Source organism: Limulus polyphemus, unplaced genomic scaffold (genome assembly GCF_000517525.1).
Source record: "Limulus polyphemus unplaced genomic scaffold, Limulus_polyphemus-2.1.2 Scaffold2406, whole genome shotgun sequence".
Classification (NCBI taxonomy): domain Eukaryota; kingdom Metazoa; phylum Arthropoda; class Merostomata; order Xiphosura; family Limulidae; genus Limulus; species Limulus polyphemus.
The window spans coordinates 131,939-145,202 of NW_013668016.1; the positions used below are offsets into that span (position 1 = coordinate 131,939).

The 13,264-nt window shown below is 29.6% G+C and overlaps 1 protein-coding gene across 2 annotated transcripts in view; it reads right to left on the reverse strand.

Moving 5' to 3' along the window:
- Positions 1 to 145: 145 nt before the first annotated feature.
- LOC106466870 (kelch-like protein diablo) overlaps positions 146 to 13,264 on the reverse strand; it is a 51,075-nt gene continuing 37,956 nt past the window's right edge. For both annotated transcript variants that reach the window (XM_022394940.1, XM_013927173.2), the window contains 3 exons: positions 12,403 to 12,536; positions 3,456 to 3,664; positions 146 to 410 (listed from right to left, as the gene is read on the reverse strand). In XM_022394940.1, coding sequence (XP_022250648.1) covers positions 219 to 410; positions 3,456 to 3,664; positions 12,403 to 12,536 — 535 coding nt within the window. In that variant the 3' untranslated portion in view covers positions 146 to 218. The remainder of the gene's footprint in view (positions 411 to 3,455; positions 3,665 to 12,402; positions 12,537 to 13,264) is intronic.

The following is a 13,264-nucleotide window of genomic DNA, read 5'->3' on the forward strand; positions in this document are numbered from 1 at the left end:
TTTCGTACTTTCTTCCTTCGTTGTACTTAATTTAAACTAAGGTAAGTTTAGTAATTATTTTAGTTGTTAATTATTACTTGTCTTACTAACTACTAATACTCATATATATATATATATATATATATATATATATATATATTAGAAATTTACTTGAAAATGCTTTTATTTACTAAAATGTTCACTACTTTAATATCAGAGCTACAGTTAAAAAGACTCTGTCACCAATAGTGAGTTTCGTGCTGAGGAAGACGAACAACTCCTACACCTCCTCCTAACCTTCTGTAGTTCATGTTACCACATAGTCGCCATTGGTTCTGATCAGGATCATATAATTCTATGTTCTTCAGGTACGTTGTACCATCAAAGCCACCAACAGCATAGAGAGAGCCATTCACCACAGCTAAGCCCACCTTTAGAAAATTAAGAAAATTGTTTATACATTAAATATTTGATAAAGCAACAGTTGATTTCATATAAACAAGGGTAATTACAATTTACTTAGGCATAAATTATAAAAAGTATTCTGATAAAGCTTTTACAACTGTAATAGACCTAGAGGTTTTATATCGTAAAATCAATCAATATGAATTTGTAAGTAAACATAAAAGACTACACATTTTGTGGATATCTCATGAAAATTTGAAAAAGCTGCATTGCATTTCACATACTGACATCTTTGTCTAAAGCTGTTATAAAACAAAACTTTAAATAAGGTTTTACTTTATTTAGTTTATACACATGGGTCAATTCAATTTTACTTAAAACAAAGTGCTCCATGAATATACAATTCAAAAAATGCCACTTTAAACCAGAATTTGTCTTGTTACATTACGTAATTATTTCAAAAAATAATATAATATTGTAAAATCTGAATGAGAAGAGGTTTAATGATAGATCCCTGACTATCACTATACATAAAGATAATTTTTAAATCTATGTAGTTTATTCTTTGCTTCCAAGGCCTTAAAAATAATTACAATTTGAAAATAAAATACAGTTTAAAGAGTTCTTCACAGCTATGATTCTTTAAACTTTTCTCTTCGAATCAGGTTCATAATCAAAATCGGAATGAATTTTGAAACATTAGCTTGTACTTTTTTACAAATGACTGTCTAATAATAACACTATTTCGCTACTAAACAGTGTCAGTGTTCCTTCCTTTCAACAAAAGTACTAAGACTCGTGATTTTTTACTACTCTTCTCATACAAGTTAAAAGGTAGCCAACATAGAGTTATGAAGTGTGATTCAGTAGCAGGTATGCTTACTCAAACATATATTTAACAGATTAAACACTACTGAAAATACAAGTGACAAATGACAATAAGATTCTGGAAATGTATTTATTTTGAAACATGGATATGTGAGAAAAAAGTGAAAATAATAAAGTTCATTTTACACTTGTAAAACTGAAATGTTGAGGTTAATTTCTTATCAAAAACTAAATGGTCATTGAGGTGTAAAAATGCAATATTAATAATAGCCAGAATTTGACTGTTCCTTAAATAAGTGCACAGAAAGTTGAAGTTCTAGGACTAGCATTTCCTACAAGCTATTAACAATTATTCTTTCTTTCTTAAGTTAGTAATAAACTAATTTAAACATATAATTGTTTTCAACTTACTACTGGAGCCATAGGCATGAGCAAATAGCTTATGTCATGATAAATTTGGTAAATCTGTTAAATGTTTCAACATAAACAAATGAATACATAATACTTAAATGAAACAGTCACTACTTAAATTCCTGGGAGACACATTTTAAATTTTTTATAAGACTACACAACAATTATCAAGTGCAGCTGAATTCAGTTTCTGTACAACAAAACAATGTTGGCTACAACAGAATGGACAAACAAATGGGACTAAAAGAGGTCAGATGTGCATCTAAGTTTTAAAGTAATATTCAAAAAGTAAATAAGGTTACAAAAAAAGTCTGCAATATGAAGAACTTATCAATTGTGCAGTGAGAGAGTTTAGAAAAATTACAAACACGATAAAAAGAGAGCCAGAAATATGTCAAATTACCCCATTATGAGCCACTGTCCTAAATTGTACATCATACAATTAAGATATTTCATTGGAATGAAGCTGGATATACTCCATTAATGTAAGAAGTGTTGAGTGTTTCTATTTAAAATTTCTACAATCTAACTCTTCTCATATAAATTAGTAAAGACATCATTACTTATTTTGCATTTGGCCCATTTTATATCTAGTGAAATACGAGGTAAAAAAGTCTTGAAATTACATTGTCACCTTGGTATTAAGCATTGCTGACAAACAAACAAACATCCATAATGTTGATAATAAATGAAATTGCTTATTATTGGCTGCTGTAGGTCCAGCTAAGATAACGAGTTCTGTTACCGAACTGAAAGAAAACCTGTATAGTTGCAGCAGATAAAAAATAAGATTATGTTACATTCTCACACTTCTAGAATGGAAACTGTAAGAACCTTTAAAAAATTCTGCAGTTTATGTAATTTTTAAACACTATGTTTACACCAAAAAAAAGTTCCCCTTCTTAACTACATAACGGCAAAGGGCAATCACATTCTATGCCTAGACTCTTACTTGTTTGTGATTTTCAAAGAAATTGATGCTAACAAAAAATAAACATATCTTTCACCTTTTTTTAATTGATGATTTATTTATGAACAATAACGGCAGCTTTGCAGTAGCAGGTCAGTAAAATAATTATTAGAGATATATTTCTTGTGTTATTTTGCCTTTGCCACTATTTCATTATGGTATTCATATAAAATTTCATAACTGAAAATTATATTACTATCTTACTTTTTAAATATATTCCATTTTAAGAAAAAAATTGTTGTATGCTATTATTATATTTGCATTAACTTTAGTGACTCCATTATACAAGTTTCAAAAACATATAAATTTATACATGAGATACATTAAATAAAGTTGTTTAAACCTAATCATGGTTAATATAGACTCTGAAAAAATAATCAATAATCAAAATCACATAAAAAATAAGATTAGTATCAATTAGAATTGTTTCGGTCCACCACATTTGGAGAAGATGCCAAAGAAACCTAACACACCTTTATATAATTGTTACACACATCATAAATGTAATATTTTTTTGTTTTCAAAAAACTAATGAACGCAGTTTGAGGAACTGCAAATAAAAAGACCTGGCAAAGTTTGACCCAATTTTTTCAAGTAAGAATTTTTTAGTAAAGAAATAAACTGCAGTTTGGTTCAACAGAAAAAAGAAAACCTGAAAGTCAAAATTTTACATATGTAATTTAACAGCATGACTGTACGTACACTAACAAACTCCACGTGCACTGTCAAATGGATAATATTGTCATTAAAAGTATTGCCTGAAACAGATCATTATCAAACATTTTTCTTTATATATACCTTACAGAATTTGAAATTAGCATTAAGTAATCATCAAAAGCTTTCATTAACTTTAATGGCTTACCCCAGATCTACGCGATGTCATTGCAACAATAGGCTGCCACTGATTCGTCTGAGGGTTGTACCTTTCTGCACTACTGAGTTCAGTTGTGTCATCCCTGCCACCAACAGCATAAATCATATTGTTATAGACAGCACAGCCAAGATGCTTTCTTTGTGTTCCCATAGGTGCTACAGAACTCCATCTCTTTGTACGTGGGTCATATCTCTCAACTGAAGAATAGATCAATAACATACAAAACATTTTAAAGAACTAAACATACTGCCAAAAAATGTCTTAAATAGTTTAAAGTTTTCAATGTTTATTCACCACATAATACGATGAAAAGACATACTTTTTTGTTGCCTTCAAAGGTGACTAGTAAACCTAAATTCAATATTTTGTTTAACAGGCAAAAAGTGTTTATCATACTTTACATTGAACTGAAGAGTAAAACAATCAATCAGGACAAATCAAAATGTACATTCACAGTTCTAATAATAAGATGTGAAAACAATACACTAAAACTCATGTTAAATTACACAATGCTCACCTTTTAATAAGATTAAACTACAGATTTTGTCACCTTAAGTAAAGAGTGACGATGATGTGTCCAGTAAGCAATATATTTAGAGATGGCTTTTGAAATTACCACTGCCACTCAAGCTTCCAATTGTAAAAAATATTGAGTGACTATATTGTAAGCATAAAATGTAGCAGTCTCTTTTACACTTAAAATCTGCTTAGAATGTATTATCCAGGTACAAACATGAATATAGCAAATACTTGTTAAATTATTGAAATAATAACACCATCTCTATCATAATAAAAAGTTTTAAAATTGCCTACAAATGATCTCACAATTATTTATTTTACTTCTAAATATTACATTTTGTTAGTTCAAACTTCCATTTCAAAGCTTTATAAAACTAAAAGGCAAGTGTGTCTCTAAATTATGATGCTACCCACAACATTGAAATGGAATCCTTTTTCTTATCAGGGTAACATTTCAACTGTCCAACTGCAGTAATCATCATCACATTTTTAAAAAAATGAATGATGCATAACAAAATAACAAATCACATGTTCTGTGGCAGCATTTATAACAATATCTTCACAATAATATCAGAATAGATCATTTATATATATATATATATATTTACATCACAACTTTCAACAGAAGAACTGCTAAAATTCTACAATAATAATTACAATTAATAATAGTCTTTTACATATATGCAACAAAGCATGACAACTCCTTATTCAAATACGTGTTACGTACTATTCATTTTAAGCTTGATGATTGCCCTAGTAGGATGGTTAAAAACCACTCCAATAAAAAGTATTTTGTTTTAAAATCTTATGTAGTCTCACTCATTTACTTTCTCTTTACCACAAACAATAAATATAATATATCACATATGTTTGTTTGGTGAGGTCATTATTTACATCAATACCATCTCTGTATCTATGCAGATTCACAAACCAACTTGTTTTTGTACTATTATTGACATTTACTACTGTACAAGCTTTGTGGCATAAATAATATAGAAATATAAAGCATCTACCATTTTGCAGGCAGCTACTGAAAAACTGCTGTAAAAAAAACACATAAATAGTCCCGCCGACAGGGGGGGGGGGCAACTGCCCAGGGTCCCGGGCAAATAAAACCTGGCTATGCCGTAAAGTCCGCAAAGCATTGTTAGGCTATATCTTCATTTAATGATAAAAACCATAGTTTTTGGCTTTTCTTTGCTTATAGACGCTTGATACATTAAGAACGAGCAAAATAATAATTTGAGTAATAATTAATATGTATTTGTTACTTTATAGATTTAATAGATATTTGTTACATCATTAACGTTTTTACGCTTATGAGGTAAAAACGGCTGCTGCTATGATTTTGTCTGGTTTATGAGCTCGTTGCTGTCCTAATTTAGGATCTTCTTTGTAATAAATTCTTGAAAATGTTATAAAAGAGAGAGAGAAAGGGGCTCGTGCTGGCTCTCGACATTCCTGCACATAAGCATTCCCAGTTTGCCCCTAAAGAAGAAAGGTCCACCTTTCAAATGCACTCGGGTTATAGTGTTTTTATCATCTTGTATCAAGACTTATTGAACCTATGTGTTTTTCTGACATCACGTAAGTATTAACTGAATATGCGTTGGTTTGGTCTATTGGACTGACCCCATACTGAAGAAGGAATGTTGGCTATAATTCTGAAGTTATTGTGTGTAACGACATAAAACGTGACATGCTTATGCTTTTAGTAAAATATCAAGTATGTTGTAGACAAAGAATCAGATGTGTTCCATAAGTATTTGTATTCAGGATATGTTTGTGAAATGAAGACATCAGTCTGACTCAGACTCTGAAAAGTCAGAGTGAAAGGTGATGTTCACGTGAGGAATCAAAATACATTTGTCCATCATATAACTTGCATTTGCATAGCTTCTAGAACCTCCAAAATACATGTATATATAGTATTTTCTTAGTATCCCTGTATATTGTATCTGGTATTTACCCTCTTTTACCATTATCACTAAGTAAGCAATGTAAGGTAAAATGAATAGTATATAACTCTGACATTAAATACATAATAATATGTTGAATGGCATTTGTTGAATTAAAAGGACATTTCACATGGTTTGAGTTCAGTTTTCTGTTTTTTTTAATTTACTCTACCTACATTGTTTCACATGATTTTGTTTTTCTATTAACCAAGTTGAGTTTATTAGTTTTAATGCTTAATTAAAGAAATGTACACTAATAGTAGTATGTCAAGATTAAAGAAATGTACACTAATAGTAGTATGGCAAGATTAAAGAAATGTACACTAATAGTAGTATGGCAAGATTAAAGAAATGTACACTAATAGTAGTATGGTAAGATTAAAGAAATGTACACTAATGTTTGAGCATGAATGAAAAATTGTGAAAACATGCTTAATGACTTTACCTTAACACACATTTGTGCTGGATAGAGTTAGCTATATCAACGGGGTCTAAAAGATAAACATGCATACAAAACAAAAACGTTTTCCTCAATAATAACAAACAATATATTTTACAATATTATATGTGGTTGTTTCTGAACAAAGTAAATATGAAGCCCAATCATGCTACATATTCTTCAATTCCTACATAAATATAGATTTACTGTGGTGAGTAACTCAATTTAAAACATGATATAAATATATAAATCTAGTAGTCAGTTATGAAAGATACAAAATTCATTTAATTACATATTTCACATTATTGCTCAAGAAACACCAAAATTATTATTCAATTGTTATTTTTAACACTAACATCGTGAGTCAATTATACAGAAATTGCCCTACAAATGATTAGACCTAAATCAATAAGTCATAAGAAATAGTTGAAGAACATTTATTGTTGCTTCTACTAAGTGTCCAGTTTTCTATCTTTCATATATATGCTGTAAACCATTCTTACAGTACAAATCATGGTCAATATTGAACGACCCTGAGGAAAAGTAGCCTTTTTTGTGGGAACTCTTTTCGTCAACACAAAAACAACATTTTGGGAGTTTCATTGTATTTTTCGAATTAAAAGGTCAAACCTTAAACTAATGTAAGCTGATTTAGCTGATTTTCTCTTGTTCAAAGTTGTCACCCAAACTGAAAACACATTTTTTCACTTGAAAGCATGGAAACCCTGTACTAAGAATGAGATACTTTGTTCTCTCTTTGTAATCGCTTTTATTATCTTAGCTAAATCAGTGGTAGACAGACGTAGGGAAAATAATTGGAAACATTCCAGGAAGTTCTTTGATAAAATGTAGTAATAGGATAACATTACTAACTACAGAATCAAGTTGTGTTAAATATACTACATACAAACAGATTTTTGTGAGAAAACATCTTTCCTATTGGTTTTAAAAGATCATCAAAAATTACATGGTATCTAATTGCATTATACAATTTGAATATTTCATTAGAATGAGGCTGGATATACTCAATCAATTTAAAAAATGTTGGGTGTTTCTATTTAGAAATCTTGATAATCTAAATCTTCTCATACAAATTAGTAAGTAAAATATGTCGTTATTTTGCATTTAGCTTGTTTTATATTTAAAGAGACATGATAGTCTAAAATTAGTCCTGTAGTTGGAAGCTCAGACCAAGCAAGAAAACCAAGACAACTGCAAATAAACATTACATTGGCAAGCATGGTGTTGGTGAATTCTGCTGATGTTCAAGTTATCAGGATCTTTCAGGCATTTCAACAAGAATGGGAACTCTGCTACTACTACTATAGCTCTCGAGTATTCTTGTCCTCTTTTGATTGGATTCTAACGTTTTTTTAAACATCCTCTCTTTCTGATGGCTTTAACTTTAACATGACTGCATCCACAATGCTTACATTTCATGCAAACATTACATTTTCCAACCTTGCACTTGCAACTGAGACTTCTGGGCATTCTGTCAGTTCTTTATTGACTTGTTTAGCACTGAAACAGGTCTTCTATATGTAAATTACTTCACAAAAGGCATTAGACTTTTGCCAAAATCTTGGTATAAATGGTGGAGAAGATCACATTTTCAAACAAAAGTTCCTCTGGAATAGTGAACCAATGAGCACAATAGTTTGATTGTTTGAAAGCTCCAGTCATAGTTTGTTCACTATTTTTCCCAAGTGAAATCAAGAACTTTCAAGCACTTTTCTTGACCACACTATAATTTCCAGGACCAAAATATGATATGAAGTTATGATGTAGAAGGTGCAACTGTATTACTAAGCTGTATTACAAAACTATAATGCCATTGACAAAAAATATCAGTAAATGACATTAACAACTTGACATACAGAATCATCACAAAACTGCTGAAACAACAATTTAGGACTGCATTAACATACTAGTATTTATTATTCCATGTCTATTTGTGATTAAAAACAAACTAAAATTATCTAACACAATCAGGTCTTATGCTAAAGGCATCTGATTATAAAATTATATTTTGGTTAGCACCTTCTATAATTTACAAAAATATCTTACAAGCATGTAAAGGTGGACATGATTTATGAATATGGCTCATATTTTGTTAAAATCACAAACTTGATAAATTTGATTAAAATATATATTAACTGACAATTTTACCTCTCTTTTTACTTTTTAATGTTTGCAGAAGTTCCTTCAATTTTCTTGAAGGAAAATAAGGTTTTGGTCTTTGTTTCTAGCAGTTCTTTTCATGCTGTTGAATTTACTAGTCCACATTAAATGCCCTGTTGCTTCTGCTTTCTCAGCAAATTCATCAGCCAATTTTATTTGACTTCCAATGTCCATTTCCAATTAGTCATTTCTTTTGTCTCAGATCCTCTACCACGTCCACCATCAATTTTCGTTTCTGACCAGTTTGTTCGTTTTTTTCTCTCTTCATAATATCAAAAGTTGTTTTGTTACTGAGAACAACATGGTGTGATATTATTGATTCCTTATACAGGTTTTCAATTTAAAGCTACTTATTCACCAAAAACTCTTGTTTAACACTTCACTCGGCTGGCCATGTGAAAGAAGAACCAAGTTTTGAATAATTTTCTGTAAAGGTTAAATTATTAGCTATGTGTTCATTTCAAAATTTTTTAATCTAATGGGTGACTCAGTCAGTGTCATTTCCATAAACTCTCCAAACTTGAGAAGCATATAGTCACACCAAGATCTTCAAATTTTCATAGAACTTATCTCTAGCAACTTGGATCTAGTGCAGACATGCTTCTAGCAAGAGCATACTTGATTAGCAATTTTTTTTAGTAACCTACCCATTATTTCAACCAGTGCAGTTCTGCATTCAATTTTAAATTCAAGCACTCAAGTTCACTGACTTATTTGTTTGTTAACAACTGTTTTGAAACATTGTCTGCCACACATACCACCTCCATTTTGAGGTTGCAGTAATTTCCTTTTTCATTGGATTCACTTTAAATTTGTTTATTAACAGACAGAAAAACTTATTTTAGCACTAACCAAGTTGTCACTGCACACTGTCTTAACTCTTTCAAGAGACAAATGAAGAAGACTCTTCTAATTTTTTAAAAGAAACTGAAATTAAACAATCAGCAAAGTGCTACTGAACATTTACTTACAAAATTTTGGTAGGTGAATTTCCAGTTTACATTTACACTATCCATAGGTTCCTGAAGAAAGATGTGTACATTGATATATTTCAACACAAGTACTAAACTTCTTAAGCATGGACTAAACACTGGGATCTGTAAAATCTTGTGGTTATTTTGACATTTTTTGACAGGTGAACATGGATATTCATTTGCTTGGATTGAGAATTATGGTTCTGAATATCATCATATAAAACACAAATTGATCTGTTTTTGCTCCAATAACATGGGCTTGAAACAGGAAGCAATATCATAACAACAAAGTTAAGCTAATTTTTGTTCTCCAAATGAAAATGATTTTGCTATTATGCTATCTGTAAAAACATCTAATGAAATAGGTTATTAACTCTTTCATTGATTTATACGAGTAGTGGTTTTTAATTATGTTTAATTATCATATTGTTTCAGACATTAAGCACTCAAAGCTGAAGTACTAGATGACTTACTATTACTGCTTGAGGATGTGGTTACAGAGACAAATTTAACTGATGATCCAAAGTAATCTTTCCCAGGCTCTCAAGGAGCCGTACAGTTCTTTTCAATACTAAATTTTAGTGCTTTTACCTTTCACCAGGTATTGTGATGACCAAAATAGCAACTAATTCTTGTATGATTGACTCTCAATTTTTAAAAATGCCATTTAATTATTGCATAATTGTAAACAAATCAGTAATTAAAGTCCAAAATACTGTACTATGGGAATATATTTATTGTAGTGTTCACTCACAGATGCCAAAATCATCTTTCAGATGATAAATTTTTGATTGCTTTGTTCTTCAATTCATGGTGTAATTCATTCTGCTTTTTTATACATAAGTTACCATTCATTAAAAATAATGAAACATGTACATTAAAATATACAAGTTTATGTATTTTATATATATAAAAACAAACTTACTCACATTTTTGAAATATCTAAAAGAATCCATTTAAAAAGAAGATCATAGCAGAAACATACTCAAATGTCCCATTAAAAGAATAAAAAATGTAACTATGACATTAATAGTATAAATACCGTCACATTTTATTGTTTGTCAACTGTGACAGCACAACATAGTTTATTGGAAAATGTACTACTTTGAACTAACCTAGCGTTTCACAACATTATGTAAATAAAATAGTTATGGGGTGTTAAAATGTATTTTAAAAATTACCATGTTTGCTTTTTGAATTTAGTAGATTCAATGTAACAGGATTTTTACCTGTTATATTACCTGTCTGATATTAAACTTTGATTTTCAGTTTTCTACACTTGATGAACATGCAATAAGAAGTAAACAGCACACATCAAACTTGAAAAATTCCTTGATACACTCCTTTAGATAATTGTTAATTAGGGTTTCCTATCTGCAGTGGAGTAGTCTTTAATTTAAGTACAGGTACATAACACAGAAAAAAAATGTATGTTAAGAGTATTTTAAATTAGTAAAGAATATGTTATTAGATTTAATATCTAAACTCATACACAAGATATTGAAATAGTTTACCTCATAAACATGAAACCTAAAAATGATTGATTAAAGCTGTACCTAAATTAAACAACACTGATTTCTAAGGCATCACAATGACCTGAACAATTTGCATAGTTTCAAATATACATAGTATGACATTCAGTACAAGCAGAATATTTATTATATTAACAATCAGAATTTACTTCCTCTCTCTTTTTTTTGTTTCAAGATCTTGACTGATTTTTACTATGAGCTGCCATTGGAGTAACTTTTTAAAATCTGCAGCTCTTTCTAAGACTTTCTTGACCCATTTGTATTTTATTCTCAACATTAAATGGGTTTGTAATAATATTTGAAATTACACTACAGCAAGTTAATTCTCATCAACAAAACAACTGTTGTCCTCTGATGTCAGAAACAATTATTGCTCTCTTTGTGTCAAATATAATTGAAGCAATGGCAAAATCCAAGACAGTTCAAAACCATAAGTTTCAACAGCAAAAGTAGCCATAATTAAGGAATTAAAAAAAAGGCTAAAATGCATGAAATTCAAAATGAGTAAAAAACACAAAAAACATCACACTTCAATTTATGGTGTCTAGTAAATGTATGGTGAGTGTTGTAAATGTATGATTAAATTTGGCTGTTGATGAGTGATTACATGATGTTTGGTAAAAACATTCATTCTAAATGTTGTTTATGTATAATAAAGTTGAGCTATTTTCACTTTTATGGATACCAACTTAGACAAAATATAGACAAACACAAAAAATTATCAAATATATATTAAATCATTTGAATACATATAATACACGAAACAGAAAAACATCAATGAATATGTATACTTTCACTTATGTATCTGATGAAAGATAAAAATAAATACAAAATTCAGTGGTGTAATTAAAGAAAGGGACAAATTTCTGTCAAACATGATTTATGTTTTCATATTAAATACATCATTGGAGTAGTCTCTCTCTATATATATAATTTATATAAAAATTGACACTTCATGTTATGGTAATTCACTTTAAAGAAAAAGATCTTTTTGATACTGACTTACAACAAAAACTGTGGTTGAACTTTCATCAATACACATACAAGTATGTGGTCAATTAGGAATGAAAAGCTTAACCAAAATTTCAAACTTCTTATAATGATTTATCAGCTTCTCTACGTATAGAACACAGTGAAGGAATTACAACAATACCACTTTGAACAATAACAAAAATATAATAAATACTAAAAACTATAATCTCATTAAAAGGCCATGAAAACAATGGTTGGAAATCACACAAGTCTAACAAATTAAAAAATACTTTAATAACTTATTTCTAAGTTTCTTTTGTAAATTATTAACAATATTAAACTATTTTTAGATGCACTTACCAGTGTTAAGAGGTGAGGTACCATCTGATCCACCAACAGCATAAAGATAGTTTCCTAATACAGCTACAGCTACACCCAGTCGTTTTGTACTCATGGGTGCCACTTTTGTCCAGTTGTTACTTTGAGGGTCATACCTGCAAAACAACCCAACAATAACCTGTAGTTTATACAAACATTAAGTTGCAAAAAGTAAATCTTTAAAGATAATTTAAATATACAATAAAGCTTATAACAAATTACATCAGAAATTATAAAAAATATAGATGGACCACAATAAAAACCTAAAAACTTTTCATCAACTTATTGAAACAGAAACAAATAAACAAGGTAATTTCAAGAGTTTTTAATTCAAGATTTAACATTCAGTGGCACAAAGGTGGGATATTTCAAACCAAATTATAAATATAATGCACTGTTGCCATCTCAGTACTAATTATTTATTTGCTCCAAAGTACACAGTCTATATATTCTTCCTCCAGAGCTTTTGCCAATTTACGTTTCTAATAGCCTAAGTTGAATCTGGAAATAAGGGCAAAAATCAGGAAATAATTTAATTATTTATTTTCTCTACAGAAAAGATAAATGCATCTTTATAGTGATTTACTAATGTATTTCAAAAAGATATGAGAACTGTTTTGCTGAAAGTTTTTTATGAGTCACCACCCAAAAGCACAACATGAAGAAACATACTGAAAGAACCTATAAAAAAATCTCAAATGGTTATCTAAGCAGCACAAATACTTTAGAACCTCTTAATATTGGCAATCGATGTGTTCGAAGGAAAACGAAGTTTGATTATAAATTAATTATCGTTATATTTAGCAACTGTACTTTGAAAATGTATAAAGACTGATGTAAATTC